The 20,373-nt window shown below is 54.3% G+C and overlaps 2 protein-coding genes across 2 annotated transcripts in view; one reads left to right on the top strand and one right to left on the bottom strand.

Moving 5' to 3' along the window:
• Positions 1-9,671, bottom strand: part of LOC139256584 (keratin, type I cytoskeletal 18-like) — a 30,381-nt gene extending 20,710 nt beyond the window's left edge. Inside the window, exons 1-3 of the mRNA XM_070874257.1 lie at positions 9,089-9,671; positions 6,136-6,218; positions 1,354-1,510 (exon numbers count right to left, since the gene is read on the bottom strand). Of these exons, the coding sequence (XP_070730358.1) occupies positions 1,354-1,510; positions 6,136-6,218; positions 9,089-9,478 (630 nt within the window). The 5' untranslated portion in view covers positions 9,479-9,671. The remainder of the gene's footprint in view (positions 1-1,353; positions 1,511-6,135; positions 6,219-9,088) is intronic.
• Positions 9,672-10,439: 768 nt separating this feature from the next.
• Positions 10,440-20,373, top strand: part of LOC139259625 (keratin, type II cytoskeletal 8-like) — a 32,608-nt gene continuing 22,674 nt past the window's right edge. Inside the window, exon 1 of the mRNA XM_070875123.1 lies at positions 10,440-10,682. Coding sequence (XP_070731224.1) covers positions 10,467-10,682 — 216 coding nt within the window. The 5' untranslated portion in view covers positions 10,440-10,466. The remainder of the gene's footprint in view (positions 10,683-20,373) is intronic.

Here is a 20,373-nt window from a genome sequence, read left to right as displayed (position 1 = left end):
TATTTGTGTCTTCCTTTGTGAAGACAGAACCAAAGTACTTGTTCAATTGGTCTGCCATTTCTTTCTTCCCCATTATAAATTCACCCGAGTCTGACTGCAGGGGACCTACGTTTGTCTTTACTAACCTTTTTCTCTTTACATATCTATAGAAACTTTTGCAGTCCGTTTTAATGTTCCCTGCAAGCTTCCTCTCGTACTCTATTTTCCCTGCCCTAATCAAACGCTTTGTCTTCCTCTGCTGAGTTCTAAATTTCTCCCAGTCCCCGGGTTCGCTGCTATTTCTGGCCAATTTGTATGCCACTTTCTTGGCTTTAATACTATCCCTGATTTCCCTTGATAGCCACGGTTGAGCCACCTTCCCTTTTTTATTTTTACGTCAGACAGGAATGTACAATTGTTGTAGTTCATCCATGCGGTCTCTAAATGTCTGCCATTGCCCATCCACTGTCAACCCCTTAAGTATCATTCGCCAATCTAACCTAGCCAATTCACGCCTCATACCTTCAAAGTTACCCTTCTTTAAGTTCTGGACCATGGTCTCTGAATTAACTGTTTCATTCTCCATCCTAATGTAGAATTCCACCATATTATGGTCACTCTTCCCCAAGGGGCCTCGCACAACGAGATTGCTAATTAATCCTCTCTCATTACACAACACCCAGTCTAAGATGGCCTCCCCCTAGTTGGTTCCTCGACATATTGGTCTAGAAAACCATTCCTTATGCACTCCAGGAAATCCTCCTCCACCGTATTGCTTCCAGTTTGGTTAGCCCAATCTATATGCATATTAAAGTCACCCATTATAACTGCTGCACCTTTATTGCATGCACCCCTAATTTCCTGTTTAATGCCCTCCCCAACAACACTACTACTGTTTGGAGGTCTGTACACAACTCCCACTAACGTTTTTTGCCCTTTGGTGTTCTGCAGCTTTCCCCATATAGATTCCACATCACAGGGACTGAGAGAGAGAGAGAGAGACTGTCAATATCACAGGGACTGAGGGAGTGCTGCACTGTCGGACATGCGTTCTTTCGGATGAGATGTTAAACTGAGGCCCTGTCTGCTCTCTCAGGTGGATGTAAAAGATCCCAGGGCACTATTTCGAATAAGAGCAGGGGAGTTATCCCCAGTCTCTTGGCCAATATTTATCCCTCAATCAACATCACAAAAACAGGTTATTTGGTCATTATCTTATTGCTGGTTTTGTGATCGTACTGTGCACAAATTGGCTGCCCCGTTTCCCACATTACAGCAGTGATGGCACTTCTAAAGGAGTTCATTTGCTGTGAGGCGCTGTGGGACGTCCCGAGCTGGTGAAAGGTGCTATATAAATGTGTGTTCTTTCAGTACCTCCTGGTGGTTCTTGCGGAGGTAACTCAGTTCCTCATTCATCGCGTCGATCTGCGACTCCAGCTGTACACGGCCCATGTTGGTATCCTCCAGGATCTTACGCAGCCCATTGAGGTCCTGCTCCACTGACTGCCTCAAGTCCATCTCCGACTGCCACCTGCCGACCCAGGAAGGACGGGTTACTAAGCAACCTCCAACACGGATTGCAGCTCGCTCCCGTGATCCCACTGCTGGTCCCGCCACTCACAGGGCAGCAGTTCAGCTCATAGATTCACCTGGCACAGGAGGAGACCATTCGGCCCATTGTGTGTGTGTTGGCTCTGTGAGGGAGCGATCCAATCAGTCCCACTCCCCCTGCTCCCCCCTCCCCCTCCTCTCTCCCACTCCCCTCCCCCCTCCCCTCCTCCTCTCCCCCGCTCCCCTCCCCCTCCTCCGCTGTTCCCTCCCCCTCCCCCACTCCCCTCCCACCTCCTCTCCCCCACTCCCATCCCCCCTCCCCCGCTGCTCCCTCCCCCCTCCTCTCCCCCACTCCCCTCCCCCCTCCCCCGCTGCTCCCTCCCCCCTCCCCCACTCCCCTCCACCCTCCTCTCCCCTACTACCCTCCCCCTCCCCCTCCTCTCCCCCGCTCCCCTCTCCCCTCCCCCCTCCTCTCCCCTGCTCCCCTCTCCCCTCCCCCCTCCTCTCCCCTCTCCCCCTCCTCTCCCCCGCTCCCCTCCCCCCTCCCCCGCTGCTCCTTCCCTCTCCCCCCCACTCCCCTCCCCCCTCCTCTCCCCCACTCCCCTCCCCCTCCCCCGCTGCTCCCTCCCCCCTCCACCTCAACCACTCCCCTCCCCCTTCCCCCCTCCTCTCCCCCTCCCCCTCCTCTCCCCCGCTCCCATCCCCCCTCCCCCGCTGCTCCCTCTCCCCTCCCCCCTCCTCTCCCCCACTCCCCTCCCCCTTCCCCCGCTGCTCCCTCCCCCCTCCCCCACTCCCCTCCACCCTCCTCTCCCCTACTACCCTCCCCCTCCCCCTCCTCTCCCACACTCCCCCCTCCCCCACTCCCCCTCCTCTCCCCCGCTCCCCTCCCCCCTCCTCTCCCCCACACCCCTCCCCCTCCCCCTCCTCTCCCCCGCTCCCCACCCCGCTGCTCCTCCCCCCTCCCCCACTCCGCTCCCCTCTCCCCCCTCCTCTCCCACACTTCCCTCCCCACTCCTCTCCCCCACTCCCCTCCCCCCTCCCCCTCCTCTCCCCCACTCCCCTCCCCCTCCCCCGCTGCTCCCTCCCCCCTCCCATCCCCCCTCCCCCGCTGCTCCCTCCCCCATCCCCCGCTCCCCCACCGTTGCTCCCTTCCTCCCCCCCTCCCCTCCCCCCCCGCTCCCTCCCATCTCCCTCCCTCTCCCCTGCTACCCCCCCACTCCGCTCTCGCACCACAGCCCCGCACATTTCTCCTTCTCAACTATTTATCCAATTCTCGTTTGAAAGTTACTGAATCTGCTCCCACCGCCCTTTCAGGCAGCACGTTCCATAGAAACATAGAAAATAGGTGCAGGAGTAGGCCATTCGGCCCCTCGAGCCTGCACCGCCATTCAATGAGTTCATGGCTGAACATGCAACTTCAGTACCCCATTCCTGCTTTCTCGCCATACCCCTTGATCCCCCGAGTAGCAAGGACTTCATCTAACTCCCTTTTGAATATATTTAGTGAATTGGCCTCAACAACTTTCTGTGGTAGAGAATTCCACAGGTTCACCACTCTCTGGGTGAAGAAGTTTCTCCTCATCTCGGTCCTAAATGGCTTACCCCTTATCCTTAGACTGTGACCTCTGGTTCTGGACTTCCCCAACATTGGGAACATTCTTCCTGCATCTAACCTGTCTGAACCCATCATAATTTTAAACGTTTCTATGAGGTCCCCTCTCATTCTTCTGAACTCCAGTGAATACAAGCCCAGTTGATCCAGTCTTTCTTGATATGTCAGTCCCCCCATCCCGGGAATCAGTCTGGTGAACCTTCGCTGCACTCCCTCAATAGCAAGAATGTCCTTCCTCAAGTTAGGAGACCAAAACTGTACACAATACTCCAGGTGTGGCCTCACCAAGGCCCTGTACAACTGTAGCAACACCTCCCTGCCCCTGTACTCAAATCCCCTCGCTATGAAGGCCAACATGCCATTTGCTTTCTTAACCGCCTGCTGTACCTGCATGCCAACCTTCAATGACTGGTGTGATGGGGTGAGGCACCAGTGGGGTGAAGGTCAGGGGAATACTGCATTAAGGACATCCTATGAGTGAGAAAGAACTTGCATTCCCGCTCACAACAACTCGCTGCGTAAACACATTCTCCCCCTCTCCCCCTCTGGGTCTATCGCCGATTATCGTCAATCTGTGTCCCTCTGGTCACACCCTCCTGCCCCGGGGAACAGTTTCTCCCGAGCCACTCGATCAAAACCCCTCATCATTTTATTCTCACGATTAAATCTCCCCTCAGCCTTCTCTGCTCTGAGGAGAACAGTTTTGGGTTCACCAATCACCCATTGTCCAGTTGTGAGATTGAATTCAATAATTTGGAGCTTTGTGAGCTTGACCATGGGCACATGACCATGGAAGCTGCCGGAATATTGTAAAACCCAACGGGTAGCGGGTGGGTGATAAGATCCCACGGCATTATTTGAAGAAGAGCGGGTGAGTTCTCCCTCGAGTCCTGGCTAATAGTTATCCCTCAATCCACGTCTCTCTAAAAAAAAACAGATTATCCGGTCATTATCACATTGCTGTGTGTGGGAGCTTGCTGTGCACAGATTGTCTGCCATGTTTCCTACATTACAACAGTGACTACACTCCAAGCAGTACTTCATTGGTTGCAAAGCGTTTTGGGATGTCCTGAAGTTGTGAAAGGCGCTATAGAAATGCAAGTTCTTTCTCACTCATAGGATGTTCTTAATACAGTATTCCCCTGACCTTCACCCCACTGGTGCCTCACCCCATTGCCTGTTCTTGCTGTGGATATTCGACCATGGTGGGATTCATAGCTGAACCTGATCCTGCCCTTGGCACCCCCCCCCAGTGGACTTGAGCACGCCCTAGTGGATTAGAGCACCCCTTAGTGGAGTAGAGCTCCCCCTAATGGACTAGAGCGCCCCCTAGTGGAGTAGAGCTCCCCCTAGTGGACTAGAGCGCCCCCTAGTGGAGTAGAGCTCCCCTTAGTGGAGTAGAGCGCCCCCTAGTGGAGTAGAGCGCCCCCTAGTGGACGAAAGCTCCCTCTAGTGGACTAGAACTCCCCCTAGTGGAGTAGAGCTCCCCCTAGTGGAGTAGAGCTCCCCCTAGTGGATTAGAGCACCCCTTAGTGGAGTAGAGCTCCCCCTAATGGACTAGAGCGCCCCCTAGTGGAGTAGAGCTCCCCCTAGTGGACTAGAGCGCCCCCTAGTGGAGTAGAGCTCCCCTTAGTGGAGTAGAGCTCCCCTTAGTGGAGTAGAGCGCCCCCTAGTGGACGAAAGCTCCACCTAGTGGAGTAGAGCGCCCCTAGTGGACGAAAGCTCCCCCTAGTGGACTAGAACTCCCCCTGGTGGAGTAGAGCGCCCCCTAGTGGAATAGAGCTCCCCCCTGGTGGAGTAGAGCGCCCCCCTGGTGGAGTAGAGCGCCCCCCTGGTGGACGAAAGCGCCCCCTAGTGGACTATAGCGCCCCCTGGTGGAGTAGAGCGCCCCCTGGTGGACTAGAACTCCCCCTGGTGGAGTAGAGCGCCCCCTGGTGGAGTAGAGCGCCCTCTGGTGGACGAAAGCTCCCCCTAGTGGAATAGAGCGCCCCCTAGTGGACTAGAGCGCCCACTAGTGGACTAGAACTCCCCCTAGTGGACTAGAACTCCCCCTAGTGGAGTAGAGCGCCCCCTGGTGGAGTAGAGCTCCCCCTGGTGGAGTAGAGTGCCCCCTAGTGGACTAGAACTCCGCGGACTAGAACTCCCCCTGGTGGAGTCGAGCGCCCCCTGGTGGAGTAGAGCTCCCCCTAGTGGAGTAGAGCGCCCCCTGTTGGAGTAGAGCTCCCCCTGGTGGAGCAGAGCGCCCCCTCGTGGACTAGAACTCCGTGGACTAGAACTCCCCCTGGTGGAGTCGAGCGCCCCCTGGTGGAGTAGAGCTCCCCCTGGTGGAGTAGAGCGCCCCCTAGTGGACTAGAACTCCGTGGACTAGAACTCCCCCTGGTGGAGTAGAGCTCCCCCTAGTGGAGTAGAGCGCCCCCTGGTGGAGTAGAGCGCCCCCTGGTGGAGTATAGCTCCCCCTAGTGGACTAGTGCTCCCCCTGGTGGAGTAGAGCTCCCCCTGGTGGAGTAGAGCTCCCCATAGTGGACTAGAGCGCAGCGCCCCCTGGTGGAGTAGAGCTCCCCCTGGTGGAGTAGAGCGCCCCCTGGTGGAGTAGAACTCCGTGGACTAGAACTCCCCCTGGTGGAGTAGAGCTCCCCCTAGTGGACTAATGCTCCCCCTAGTGGACTAGAGCACAGCGCCCCCTGGTGGAGTAGAGCGCCCCCTAGTGGACTAGAGCGCCCCCTGGTGGAGGTACTGCAACTACTGATGTAAATAATGGAAGCGTGCTGTGGTCAGGTCACAGGATGACAGTTTCTGGTGAAGAGCCGCTGAGTGTGTGTGTGCTGTGTCAGTGATGTTGTAAGGAGAGACCACAGCACCCACACTGCTGTAGTCCCCGGCGAGGGGTTGCAGGGGATCACTGGACAGCGATCAGGAGTCCTGGCCAAGAGGCCCCGGGTGGGGCTAACGCTTTGCCCAGTTGGCACCACCCCCCAGCCCGGCCACACACTCACTTCACTTTGAAATCATCAGACGCCAGCTCACTGTTGTCCAGCTGCAATGTCAGTCCGGCATTATCCATGTTTGTATCCTGGACCTGCACAGGAAAACCGGATTGGTTGATGCAAATACAGCACATTTGTTAATGAAATAAGTGTGTGCCCTTCATCACAGGAAGGAGTTAGACTCCCTGTCGGCGCTGCCCTGACAAACCAAACACTGGTGGCTGTACAATAAACAATGAACAAAGCAGGCGGGAACCTGGGCTTTATAAATACAGGCATGCAGCACAAAAGCTTGGAAGTTAAATTAATTCAGCCCCAGCTGGAGTATTGTGTCCAATTCGGGACACCTCGCTTTGGGAAGGACTGCAGGCTTTGGAGAGGGTGCAGAGGTCGTTTACTCGAATGGTTCCAGGGAAGAGGGATTACTGTTCCGTGGATAGACTGGAGAAGTTAGGGATGTTCCCCTTGGTAGCAAGGAAGGTTAAGGAGATTTGCTCGAGTGTTTAAAATCTGAAGGCTTTAGACAGAGTAAATAAATCAACAGAAACTGCTTCCAATGGTTGAAGGGTCGATAACCGGAGGGCGCAGATTGGCGATGTGAGCAAAGACCTCTTTAGTGAGGATCTGGAACCCGCTGTCTAAGAGGGCGGTGGGCACAGATTCGATAGCAGCCTTCACAAGGGAATTGGATACTTAGGACAAGAGGAAAAAGTTGCCAGAATATGGGGAAAGGTGGGGGGAGGGGAGGGAGGGGGCGGGGGGGGGGTGACTGGTCGATCTTCCAAAGAGCCAGCACAGGCTCGATGGGCCGAATGGCCTTCTTCGGTGCTGTAATATTCTGTGATTCTATTCTATGATACCAAGGTATTTCTGACATCCAGCCCACAACAAGCACAGAGTGATGGACCACACAATTATTCAATCAATGTGCCTTTAATGTTAGAAAAAGTCTAGTGGTTGTTAATTTAACACAGATTCTGGTTCTGGGGGTTGGTGCACGGAATTGTGGAAATTGTAAAGTGCTGGTCAGTTTAAGCTCCAGGTCAGCAGTAACCAGCATTGAATTACTGGGGCCAGCAATAACCAGCACTGAGTTACTGGGGCCAGCAGTAACCAGCATTGAATTACTGGGGCCAGCAGTAACCAGCATTGAATTACTGGGGCCAGCAGTAACCAGCACTGAGTTACTGGGGCCAGCAATAACCAGCACTGAGTTACTGGGGCCAGCAGTAACCAGCATTGAGTTACTGGGGCCAGCAGTAACCAGCACTGAGTTACTGGGGCCAGCAGTAACCAGCACTGAGTTACTGGGGCCAGCAGTAACCAGCACTGAGTTACTGGGGCCAGCAATAACCAGCACTGAGTTACTGGGGCCAGCAGTAACCAGCATTGAGTTACTGGGGCAGCAGTAACCAGCATTGAGTTACTGGGGCAGTAGTAACCAGCACTGAGTTACTGGGGCCAGCAGTAACCAGCACTGAGTTACTGGGGCAGCAGTAACCAGCACTGAGTTACTGGGGCCAGCAGTAACCAGCACTGAGTTACTGGGGCCAGCAGCAACCAGCTTTGAGTTACTGGGGCCAGCAGTAACCAGCTTTGAGTTACTGGGGCCAGCAGTAACCAGCACTGAGTTACTGGGGCCAGCAGTAACCAGCTTTGAGTTACTGGGGCCAGCAGTAGCCAGCTTTGATTACTGGCTTCCGTTGCAAAATGTGACAGCTGGAGGATTACATGTGATGTGTATGAAGAACACCAGAATTAAGAGCAGAATTCAGCCATTCGGCCCCTCGAGCCTGCACCACCATTCAATGAGACCACGGCTGATCATTAACCTCAGTACCCCTTTCCCGCCCGATCCCCATATCCCTCGATTCCCTTAATATCCAACAATCTGTCGATCTGTGTCTTGAATATACTCAAAGACTGAGCCTCCACAGCCCTCTGGGGTAGAGAATTCCAAAGATTCACCGCCCTGTGAGTGAAGAAGTTTCTCCTCATCTCAGTCCTAAATGGTCGACTACTTGACTAGTTGATGAAACAATCTGTAGCTCAGTGGGTAGCAATCTCGCCTCAGAGTCAGAAGGTTGTGGGTTCAAGTCCCACTCCAGCGACTTGAGCACAAAAATCTCAGCTGACGCTCCCGGTGCAGTGGGAGTGCTGCACTGTCGGAGGGGCAGTACTGAGGGAGCGCCGCACTGTCGGAGGGGCAGTACTGAGGGAGCGCCGCACTGTCGGAGGGGCAGTACTGAGGGAGTGCCGCACTGTCGGAGGGACAGTACTGAGGGACTGCTGCACTGTCGGAGGGGCAGTACTGAGGGAGTGATGCACTGTCGGAGGGGCAGTACTGAGGGAGTGCTGCACTGTCGGAGGGGCAGTACTGAGGGACTGCTGCACTGTCGGAGGGGCAGTACTGAGGGACTGCTGCACTGTCGGAGGGGCAGTACTGAGGGACTGCTGCACTGTCGGAGGGGCAGTACTGAGGGAGTGCCGCACTGTCGGAGGGGCAGTACTGAGGGACTGCTGCACTGTCGGAGGGGCAGTACTGAGGGACTGCTGCACTGTCGGAGGGGCCGTCTCTCAGATGAGGCTTTAAACCGAGGCCCCGTCTGCCCTCGTAGGTGGATGTAAAAGATCCCATGGCACTATTTCGAAGAAGAGCGGGAGAGTTATCCCCGGTGTCCTGGGGCCAATATTTATCCCTCAATCAACATAACAAACACAGATTATCTGGTCATTATCACATTGCTGTGTGTGGGAGCTTGCTGTGCGCAAATTGGCCGCTGCGTTTCCCACATTACAACAGTGACTACACTCCAAAAGTACTTCATTGGCTGGAAAGCTCTTTGGGACGTCTGGTGGACGCGCAAGACGCTATATAAATGCAAATTCTAGAAAATAGTTCTTCCTTTCTGAATAGACTTAAAATAAGTAAACATCAAACAAGGGCAGTTTGAGGACTCACCTGTTTGCAAATATCCAACACCGGCCTCTCGTACGAGGTCCAGTCCCGGGCAAGGTTGCCCCTCTTGGCCAGGAAGCTCTGGATCCTGCCCTCCAGCTCCCTGTTGGCACTTTCCAAGCTCTTCACCTTGTTCAGGTAACTGGCCAGCCGCTTGTTGAGCCCCTGCAGCTCATCCTGCTGGTTGACGGAGGAGAATGATGGCCCCATCCTGCCCATGCCGGACACGCTGCCCGGGCTGTGGGAGGCCACCCTGGGAGCCCTGCCGAAATCACCCTGCAGACTCCGGGTACTGCTCAGCCGCCTCTGGAGCCCCCCGGCCAGGCTGCTGGAGCTGGGGGTACGCGCGAAGATGGAGTTGGTTCTGGTAAAGGTGCCCTTGGCTGCATCCATGGTCCGCTCGGCAACTCTCGCTGTCTCTGAGAAATTACTGTCCCTTCTCTCCGTCTGTCTCCTTCTCTCTCTCTCACTCCCTCTCCCTCTCACACTCTGTCTCTCTCCTTCTCCCTCTCTCTCCCTCTCTCTCCCTCACCCTCTCTGTCTCTCTCACTCACTCAGTCTCCCTCTCCCTCTCCCTCTCCCTCTCTCACTCACTCAGACTCAGTCTCCCTCTCCCTCTCCCTCTCACACTCTGTCTCTCTCCTTCTCCCTCTCTCTCCCTCTCTCTCCCTCACCCTCTCTGTCTCTCTCACTCACTCAGTCTCCCTCTCCCTCTCCCTCTCTCACTCACTCAGTCTCCCTCTCCCTCTCACACTCTGTCTGTCTCTCACTCTCTCTCTCTCCCTCTCACACTCTCTCTCTCTCTCCCTCTCACACTCTCTCTCTGTCTCCCTCTCCCTCTCTGTCTCTCAGTCTCTCTCCCTCACTCACTCACTCAGTCTCCCTCTCCCTCTCCCTCTCTCACTCACTCAGTCTCCCTCTCCCTCTCACACTCTGTCTGTCTGTCTCTCACTCTCTCTCTCTCTCTCTCTCCCTCTCACACTCTCTCTCTCTCTCTCTCCCTCTCACACTCTCTCTCTGTCTCCCTCTCCCTCTCTGTCTCTCAGTCTCTCTCCCTCTCCCTCACTCACTCACTCAGTCTCCCTCTCCCTCTCCCTCACTCACTCACTCAGTCTCCCTCTCCCTCTCACACTCTGTGTCTCAGGTGAAATACTCTGATTATATTTGGTGGGAGCGGGAGGCTGTGATTGGCGGCTGTATCCTCCAATCGCAGCGCACCGCGACTCCTTAAGGCTCATTATAATGTGAAAGGTATGATTATAATGAGGCCACGCCCCTGGCGGCCTCCAATGGGAGGCGAGGGGAGGCGGGGCCGATGTGTTTAAAGGGCCAGGCGCGGGGCTCCGGGGACACAGGCGGAGAGTGAGCTCAGGCCGGGACCATGTACCCGCAACGCCCCGGCTACAGCGCCCGCTCCCTGCAGAAGGTCGGCAGCTACCGCACCGCCCCCCGCTCCTTCCCGGTCAGCGCCAGCGCCTCGGCGCTGCTCCGAGACCCGCCCAAGGTGGACATCAACCCGGAGCGCCGCGCCCTGCGGACCCAGGAGAAGGAGGAGATCAAGGGGCTCAACAACAAGTTCTCTGATGTGATCGGCAAGGTGAGTGAGGGGGGCTGAGCCCACACTCCGGACCCTGGACCCCCCAACACCGGACCCTCCAAACCCCGGAACCCCCCCAACACAGGACCCCCCCCCCCCAACACAGGACCCCCCCCCCCAACACCGGACCCTCCAAACCCTGGAACCCCCCCAACACCGGACCCCCAAACCCTGGACCCCCCCCCCCCAACACCGGACCCCCCCCCAACACCGGACCCTCCAAACCCTGGAACCCCCCCAACACCGGACCCTCCAAACCCTGGACCCCCCAACACCGGACCCTCCAAACACCGGACCCCCCCCCCCCCAACACCGGACCCCCCCCCCCAACACCGGACCCCCCCCCCCAACACCGGACCCTCCAAACCCCGGAACCCCCCCAACACCGGACCCCCAAACCCTGGACCCCCCCCCAACACCGGACCCCCCCCTAACACCGGACCCTCCAAACCCCGGAACCCCCCCAACACCGGACCCTCCAAACCCCGGAACCCCCCCAACACTGGACCCCCCCAACACCGGACCCTCCAAACCCTGGACCCCCAACACCGGACCCCCCCCCCAACACCGGACCCCCCCCCAACACCGGACCCCCCCCAACACCGGACCCCCCCCCCCAACACCGGACCCCCCCCCCCAACACCGGACCCCCCCCCCCCAACACCGGACCCCCCCCCCAACACCGGACCCCCCCCCCCAACACCGGACCCCCCCCCCCAACACCGGACCCCCCCCCCAACACCGGACCCCCCCCCCCAACACCGGACCCCCCCCCAACACCGGACCCCCCCCCCCAACACCGGACCCCCCCCCCAACACCGGACCCCCCCCCCCCCCAACACCGGACCCCCCCCCCCCCAACACTGGACCCTCCAAACCCCGGACCCCCCCCAACACCGGACCCCCCCCAACACCGGACCCCCCCCCAACACCGGACCCCCAAACCCCGGACCCCCCCCCCAACCCTGGACCCACCGGACCCCCCCCAACCCTGGACCCCCCCCCCCCCCCCAACCCTGGACCCCCCCCCCCCCCCCAACCCTGGACCCCCCCCCCCCCAACCCTGGACCCCCCCCCCCCCAACCCTGGACCCCCCAACCCTGGACCCCCCCCCCCCCAACCCTGGGCCCCCCCCCCCCTCCACTGGTTCCCCTTTATCCACCCTGTTCATTACATGCTCAAAGAACTTCAGCAAATTTGTCAAACCATGCTGATTCTGATTGATTGATTGAATTTTGCTTTTCCAAATGTCCTGCTACAATTTCCTTAATAATGGACTCCAGCATTTTCCCAACGACAGATGTTGGGCTAACTGGTCTATAGTTTCCTGCTTTCTGCCTGCCTCAGTGGCTAGCTACACCTGTGGCAAACCTCCCAGCTCACCAGGAAGTAGGTTAGTTGCTTTCAAAAGTACATGATAGAATAGGGGATAGTAAGATACGGTGGAGAGCTGTGGTGAGGTAGAGGGAATAGGAGGAGGCTGTGTGGAGAATAAACCCCGGCACAGACTAGTTGGGCCCAATTGCCTGTCTGTGCTGCATGTTCTATGTAACACTCCCTATTTTACTTAGACGCTGAAAAAGGACCTGCATTTCTATAGCGCCTTTCATGACCTCAGGACGTCCCAAAGCGCTTTACAGCCAATAAGGTATTTTTAAGCGGCAGCCAATTTGCGCACGGCAAGATCCCAATGTGATCATGACCAGACAATCTGTTTCTGGGATTTTGATGGTGAGTCCCATTCAAGCAGTTCCACCGCTGACCAGGGCCACATCAGCCTGGACTCCAGGGGGAACCGGGCCAGACTCCAGGGAGAACCGGGCCGGACTCCAGGGGGAACCTGGAGTCAGCGTGGTTTAATGAAAGGGAAATCATATTTGACAAATTTGCTGGAGTTCTTTGAGGATGTAATGAACAGGGTGGATAAAGGGGAATCAGTGGATGTGGTGTATTTGGATTTCCAGAAGGCATTTGACAAGGTGCCACATAAAAGGTTACTGCACAAGTTAAAAGTTCACGGGGTTGGGGGTAATATATTAACACGGATAGAGGATTGGCTAACTAACAGAAAACAGAGAGTCATTTGAGAGTAAATGGTTCATTTTTGGGTTGGCAAACGGTAACTAGTGGGGTGCCGCAGGGATCGGTGCTGGGACCCCAACTATTTACAACCTATATTAATGACTTGGATGAAGGGACCGAGTGTCATGTAACCAAGTTTGCTGATGATACAAAGATGGATGGGAAAGTAAATTGTGAGGAGGACACAAAACATCTACAAAGGGATACAGACAGGCTAAGTGAGTGGGTAAAAATTTGGCAGATAGAGTATAATGTGGGAAAATGTGAGGTTGTCCACTTTGGCAGAAATAATAGAAAAACAAAATGCAATTTTTCTACATTTAAATTCTAAAGTGTTGCAGTACCGAGGGACCTGGGGGTCCTTGTGCATGAAACACAAAAGGATAGCATGCAGGTACAGCAAGTGATCAGGAAGGCAAATGGTCTTTATTGCAAAGGGGATGGAGTATAAAAGCAGAGAAGTCCTGCTACAACTGTACAGGGTATTGGTGAGGCCACACCTGGAATACTGCGTGCAGTTTTGGTCTCCGTATTTAAGGAAGGATATACTTGCATTGGAGGCTGTTCAGAGAAGGTTCGCTAAGTTGATTCCAGAGATGAGGAGGTTGACTTATGAGGATAGGTTGAGTAGGTTGGGCCTATACACATTGGAGTTCAGAAGAATGGATTCAGTCAGCATGGATTTATGAAAGGGAAATCATGCTTGACAATTTTCTGGAATTTTTTGAGGATGTCACTAGTAGAGTGGACAAGGGAGAACCAGTGGATGTGGTGTATTTGGACTTTCAAAAGGCTTTTGACAAGGTCCCACACGAGATTGGTGTGCAACATCAAAGCACAGGTGAGGGGGGTAATGTACTGACATGGATAGAAAACTGGTTGGCAGACAGGAAGCAGAGAGTCAAGATAAACGGGTACTTTTCGGAATGGCAGGCAGTGACTAGTGGGGTACCGCAGGGCTCAGTGCTGGGACCCCAGCTATTTATAACATACACTCAATTCCATCATCTAAATCATTGATGTAATATCTCCAAGTTTGCAGATGACACTAAACTGGGTGGCAGTGTGAGGAGGATGCTAAGAGGCTGCAGGGTGTCTTGGTTAGGTGAGTGGGCAAATGCATGGCAGATGCAGTATAATGTGGATAAATGTGAGGTTATCCACTTTGGGGGTAAAAACGTGAAGACAGAATATTATCTGAATGGTGGCAGATTAGGAAAAGGGGAGGTGCAACGAGACCTGGGTGTCATGGTTCATCAGTCATTGAAAGTTGGCACGCAGGTACAGCAGGCGGTGAAAAAGGCAAATGGTATGTTGACCTTCATAGCTAGGGGATTTGAGTATAGGAGCAGGGAGGTCTTACTGCAGTTGTACAGGGCCTTGGTGAGGCCTCACCTGGAATATTGTGTTCAGTTTTGGTCTCCTAATCTGAGGAAGGACATTCTTGCTATTGAGGGAGTGCAGCGAAGGTTCACCAGGCTGATTCCCGGGATGGCTGGACTGACATATGAGGAGAGACTGGATCAACTGGGCCTTTATACATTGGAGTTTAGCAGGATGAGAGGGGATCTCATAGAAACATAAAATTCTGACGGGACGGGACAGGTTAGATGCGGGTAGAATGTTCCCGATGTTGGGGAATTCCAGAACCAGAGGACACAGTCTTGGGATAAGGGGTAGACCATTTAGGACTGAGATGAGGAGAAACTTCTTCACTCAGAGAGTTGTTAACCTGTGAAATTCCCTACCGCAGAGAGTTGTTGATGCCAGTTCATTGGATATATTCAAGAGAGAGTTAGATATGGCCCTTTCAGCTAAAGGGATCAAGGGGTATGGAGAGAAAGCAGGAAAGGGGTACTGAGGGAATGATCAGCCATGATCTTATTGAATGGTGGTGCAGGCTCGAAGGGCCGAATGGCCTACTCCTGCACCTTTTTTCTGTTTCTATGTTTCTATCTTATTGAAACATAAGATAATGAGGGGGCTCGACAAGGTAGATGCAAAGAGGATATTTTCACTCATAGGGGAAACTAAAACGAGAGGTCATAGTCTTAGAATAAGGGGTCGCCCATTTAAAACTGAGATGAGGAGAAATGTCTTCTCTCGGAGGGTTGTAAATCTGTAGAATTCTCTGCCCCAGAGAGCTGTGGAAGCTGGGACATTGAATAAATTTAAGGCGGAGATAGACAGATTTTTGAGCGATAAGGGATATGGGGAGCGGGTGGGGAAGTGGAGCCATGATCTTATTGAATGGCGGAGCAGGCTCGAGGGGCCGAATGGCCGACTCCTGCTCCTATTTCTTATGTTCCTATGTTCTTTTGACCCCTGCTGGAGAGTGTGTGCATGTGCAGTCATCAGCATCACAGATAAGAACAAGAAATAGGAGCAGGAGTCGGCCATTCGGCCCCTCGAGCCTGCCCCGCCATTCAATGAGATCACGGCTGATCTCCGACCTCAACTCGCACTATCCCCATATCCCTTGATATCCAACAATCTAGCGATCTCTGTCTTGAATATACTCAAAGACTGAGCCTCCACAGCCCTCTGGGGCAGAGAATTCCAGAGATTCACCACCCTCTGAGTGAAGAAATTTCTCCTCATCTCAGTCCTAAATGGTCAACCCCTTATCCTGAGACTGTGACCCCTGGTTCTAGACTCCCCCAGCCCCGGGGGAAATACCCTCCCTGCATCTACCCTGTCAAGCCCTGTGAGAATGTTGTATGTTTCAATGAGATCACCTCTCATTCTTCTAAACTCCAGAGAATATCGGCCTAGTCTGCTCAATCTCTCCTCATAGGACATCCCCCCCATCCCAGGAATCAGTCTGGTGAACCTTCATTGCACTCCCTCTATGGCAAGTATATCCTTCCTTAGGTAAGGAGACTGACACTGTACACAATACTCCAGGTGTGGTCTCACCAGGGAACTATATAATTGCAGCAGGACGTTAGATTTGGGTGTAATTGTGATACCTCCCATGGTCTCATCATCATCATCATCATAGGCAGTGCCTCGGAATCGAGGAAGACTTGCTTCCACTCTAAAAGTGAGTCCTCAGGTGACTGAACAGTCCAATACGGGAGCCACAGTCCCTGTCACAGGTGGGACAGACAGTGGTTGAGGGAAGGGGAGGGTGGGACTGGTTTGCCGCACGCTCCTTCCGCTGCCTGCGCTTGGTTGCTGCATGCTCTCGGCGACGAGACTCGAGGTTCTCAGCGCCCTCCTGGATGCACTTCCTCCACTTAGGGCGGTCTTTGGTTAGGGACTCCCAGGTGTCAGTGGGGATATTGCACTTTATCAGGGAGGCTTTGAGGGTGTCCTTGTAACGTTTCCTCTGCCCACCTTTGGCTCATTTGCCGTGAAGGAGTTCCGAGTAGAGCGCTTGCTTTGGGAGTCTCGTGTCTGACAGGCGAACTATGTGGCCTGCCCAGCGGAGCTGATCGAGTGTGGTCAGTGCTTCGATGCCGGGGATGTTGGCCAGGTCGAGGATGCTAATGTTGGTGCGTCTTCCTCCCAGGGGGTTTGTAGGATCTTGCGGATACATCGTTGGTGGTATTTCTCCAGCGACTTGAGGTGCCTACTGTACTGTAATTGTGATGCCTCCCAGGTCAAATAGCCTGCCCACAATCACTGCTTAGGAGGGATATTACAGCATAGCAAGAGGTTCTTCGGGCGACAGCACCTGTCGACCGTGGAACCTGTAGCCCAGTGACAGTTACTGTGTTCATCAACAACCTGTGTTTATACAGCCCATTTAAAGTTTATACAGCCCATTTAAAGTTGTCAAACATCCTAAGGCACTTCACAGGAGCAAAACTGGACCCCAGCCAAAGGAGGAGATATTGGGGCAGGTGACCAGAAGATTGGTCAAAGAGGTAGGTTTTAAGGAGGTTCCTGAAAGAGAAGAGGCGGAGAGGCGGAGAGGTTTAGGGAGGGAGTTCCAGACCTTGGGGCCCAGACAGCTGAAGGCACGGCCGGCAATGGTAGAGCGATTAAATCGGAGATGCTTAAGAGGGCAGAATTGGAGGAGCGCAGAGATCTCGGGGGGGGGGGTTGTGGGGCTGAAAGAGGTTCATAGAATCACAGAAATTTACACCATGGAAGGAGGCTATTCAGCCCATCGTGTCCGCACCGGCTGACCAACAGCTACCCAGCCTAATCCCACTTTCCCGCTCTCGGTCCGTAGCCCTGTAGGTTACAGCACTTCAGATACACATCCAGGTACTTTTTAAATGAGATGAAGGTTTCTGCCTCTACCACCCTTTCAGGCCGTGAGTTCCAGACCCCCACCACCCTCTGGGTGAAGAAAGTTCCCCTCAAATCCCCTCTAAACCTCCCCCCCCCCCCCAATTACTTTAAATCTATGCCCCCTGGCTGTTAAGGGAAACAGGTCCTTCCTATCCACTCTATCCAGGCCCCTCATAATTCTATACACCTCAATAAGGTCTCCCCTCAGCCTCCTCGGTTCCAAAGAAAACAACCCCAGCCTATCCAATCTTTCCTCCAGTCCTGGCAACATCCTGGTAAATGTCCTCTGCACTCTCTCTCGGTTAATTGATGGGCATCCAGCAGGGAGGGGGTTATTGAACTGTTGGTATGAAGCTAAATGCCCCAGGATACCGGCTGCATAGCCTGTCACGTCAAACAGAAACCAGTCATTGTGGACACACCTGAACCGTCACTGACATCTACTGGTCTGCAAAGGTATAGCAACGGCAAGCAGGGCGAGTGGCCCTGGCCCTACCGTGTGGCTCGGAGCTCCGTGAACCACCAGCTTCTTTACCAGGACGCCAGTTTTCCTGAGTGCACTGCTCCCCACCTCCGAGCGCCTTACAGCCAATTACTGCTTGATGTGTAGTCACTGCGCGTTTCCCACATTGCAACAGTGACTACACTCAAAGTACTTCATTGGCTGTAAAGCGCTTTGAGACGTCGGGCGGTCATGAAAGGCGCTATATAAATGCAACACCCTCGCTCCAAGAACATAAGAATTAGGAACAGGAGCAGGCCATCTAGCCCCTCGAGCCTGCTCCGCCATTCAACAAGATCATGGCTGATCTGGCCGTGGACTCGGCTCCACTTACCCGCCCGCTCCAAGCACTGGCATCTGCTCAACTACGTCATCGCCCGAGCGAGGGACCACAAGGACGTACGCATCACCCGCGCCATGACAGGAGCTGCCGACTGCTGGACGGACCACCGTCTAATCCGCTCCATCATCTCCATCAATGTAGCCCCAAAACAGCGACGGCAACAGAAACATGCCGCAGGAAAATTAATGCTGGAGCACTCAAAGACCCTGCTAAGAAAGCCCTATTCAGCCAGCGTCTCACAACCATCCTGCCGACTCCCAGTGACCCCGAGACACAGAGTGTCCGCAGTGGTCTGCCCTCACGACCTCCCTATTAGCACCTGCGAAGAGACGCTCGGTCACTCGACCAGGAAACACCAAGACTGGTTCGATGAGAACAACCAGGAGATCCAGGAGCTAATAAGGCGCAAGGCATTCTTGAACTGGGAGCAGCAACACAACTCGAGGACAAGAAAGCAGCTCTAAAGGCGCCTGAAGATCGAGGTACAACACAAAACTCCCAACCTAAAGAATAGATGGTGGGTGGAGAAAGTGCAGGACATCCAGCAACTAGCCGACAACCACGACATGCGAGGGTCCTTTAACACAGTCAAGACCACCTACAGTCCAAGCACCCAAGGTCCTACCCCACTGCTGGCCAAGAACGGAGAGGTGCTTATCAAGGACAGGGAGGCAGTCAGGGCCCACTGGAAGGATCACTTCGAAGATCTCCCTAACCAAGACTCTGTCTTCGACGTGAGTGTCCTCGACTCCATCCCGCAGCATGCTACCCGCCTCCACCTCAGCCCAACCCCAGCCCGGCACGAGGTAGAAAAGGCCATCCAACAACTGATGGACAACAAGGTATCGGGAGCAGATAGAATCCCCACCGAAGCACTAAAGCACTATTGATGTGGATCCATGACCTCATTTCTCTTATCTGGAGGAGAGCATGCTGGGGATCTCAGAGAGGCCGTAATCGTGAAACAGCTTCAGGAAAGGTGACCAGTCCGACTGCGTTAACTGCAGAGGAATCTCCCTGCTGTCGACCACAGGGAAAGTCATCGCAAGAATCCTCCTCAATCGCCTCCTCCCAGTGGCTGAAGAGCTCCTCCCAGAGTCGCAATGCAGATTCCGCCCAGCGCTGCCTCCACAAGATCCTGCAAATCCATTGACCGGATAGACGCACCAACATCAGTGTTCTCGCTCAGGCCAACATCCCCAGCATCGAAGCACTGACCACACTCGCTGAGCTCCGCTGGGCAGGCCACATTGTCCGTATGTCCGACACGGGATTCCAAAAACAAGTGCTCTACTTGGGGGGCTTTGACACGGCAAGTGAGCCCCAGGTGGGAAGAGAAAACGTTACAAGGACACCCTCAAAGCTTCCTTGATAAAATGCAACATCCCCACTGACATCTGGGTTGACCAGACTGATTCCTGGGATGGCGGGACTGACATATCAAGAAAGACTGGATCAACTGGGCTTGTATTCACTGGAGTTCAGAAGAATGAGAGGGGATCTCATAGAAACGTTTAAAATTCTGACGGGTTTAGACAGATTAGATGCAGGAATAATGTTCCCAATGTTGGGGAAGTCCAGAACCAGAGGTCACAGTCTAAGGATAAGGGGTAAGCCATTTAGGACCGAGATGAGGAGAAACGTCTTCACCCAGAGAGTGGTGAACCTGTGGAATTCTCTACCACAGAAAGTTGTTGAGGCCAATTCACTAAATATATTCAAAAAGGAGTTAGATGTAGTCCTTACTACTTGGGGGATCAAGGGGTATGGTGAGAAAGCAGGAATGGGGTACTGAAGTTGCATGTTCAGCCATGAACTCATTGAATGGTGATGCAGGCTCGAAGGGCTGAATGGCCTACTCCTGCACCTATTTTCTATGTTTCATCGCTGAGAGCATGCAGAAACCAAGCGCAGGCAGCGGAAGGAGTGTGCGGCAAACCTGTCCCACCCTCCCCTTCCCTCAACTACTGTGTCCCACCTGTGACAGAGACTGTAATTCCCGTATTGGACTGTTCAGTCACCTAAGGACTCACTGCAGGAGTGGAGGCAAGTCTTCCTTGATTCTGAGGGACAGCCTATGGTGCTGATGATGATAAATGCAAGTCTTTCTTTCACTGTTGTAATGTGGGAAACACGGCAGCCAATTTGCACACCGCAAGCTCCCACACACAGCAACATCCTGATGACGAGACAATCTATTTCAGTGATGTTGTTCGAGGGATAAATATTGGCCAGGACACCGGGGATAACTCCCCTGCTCTTAGTCAAATAGTGGCCGTGGGATCTTTTACAACCATATGAGAGCAGATGGAACCTCTGTTTAATGTCTCATCTGAAAGACTGCCCCCTCCGACAGTGCGGCGCTCCCTCAGTACTGCCCCTCCGACAGTGCAGCACTCCCTCAGTACTGTACCGGGAGTGTCAGCCTAGATTATTTTGTGCTCGAGTCTCCGGAGTGGGGTTCGAACCCACAACCTTCTGACTCAGACAAGAGTGCTGCCCACTGAGCCACAGCT

Source organism: Pristiophorus japonicus, chromosome 3, assembly GCF_044704955.1.
Source record: "Pristiophorus japonicus isolate sPriJap1 chromosome 3, sPriJap1.hap1, whole genome shotgun sequence".
Classification (NCBI taxonomy): Eukaryota; Metazoa; Chordata; class Chondrichthyes; family Pristiophoridae; genus Pristiophorus; species Pristiophorus japonicus.
The sequence above is the reverse complement of the archived record's forward strand: the minus strand, read 5'-3'. Positions and strand labels throughout refer to the sequence as shown.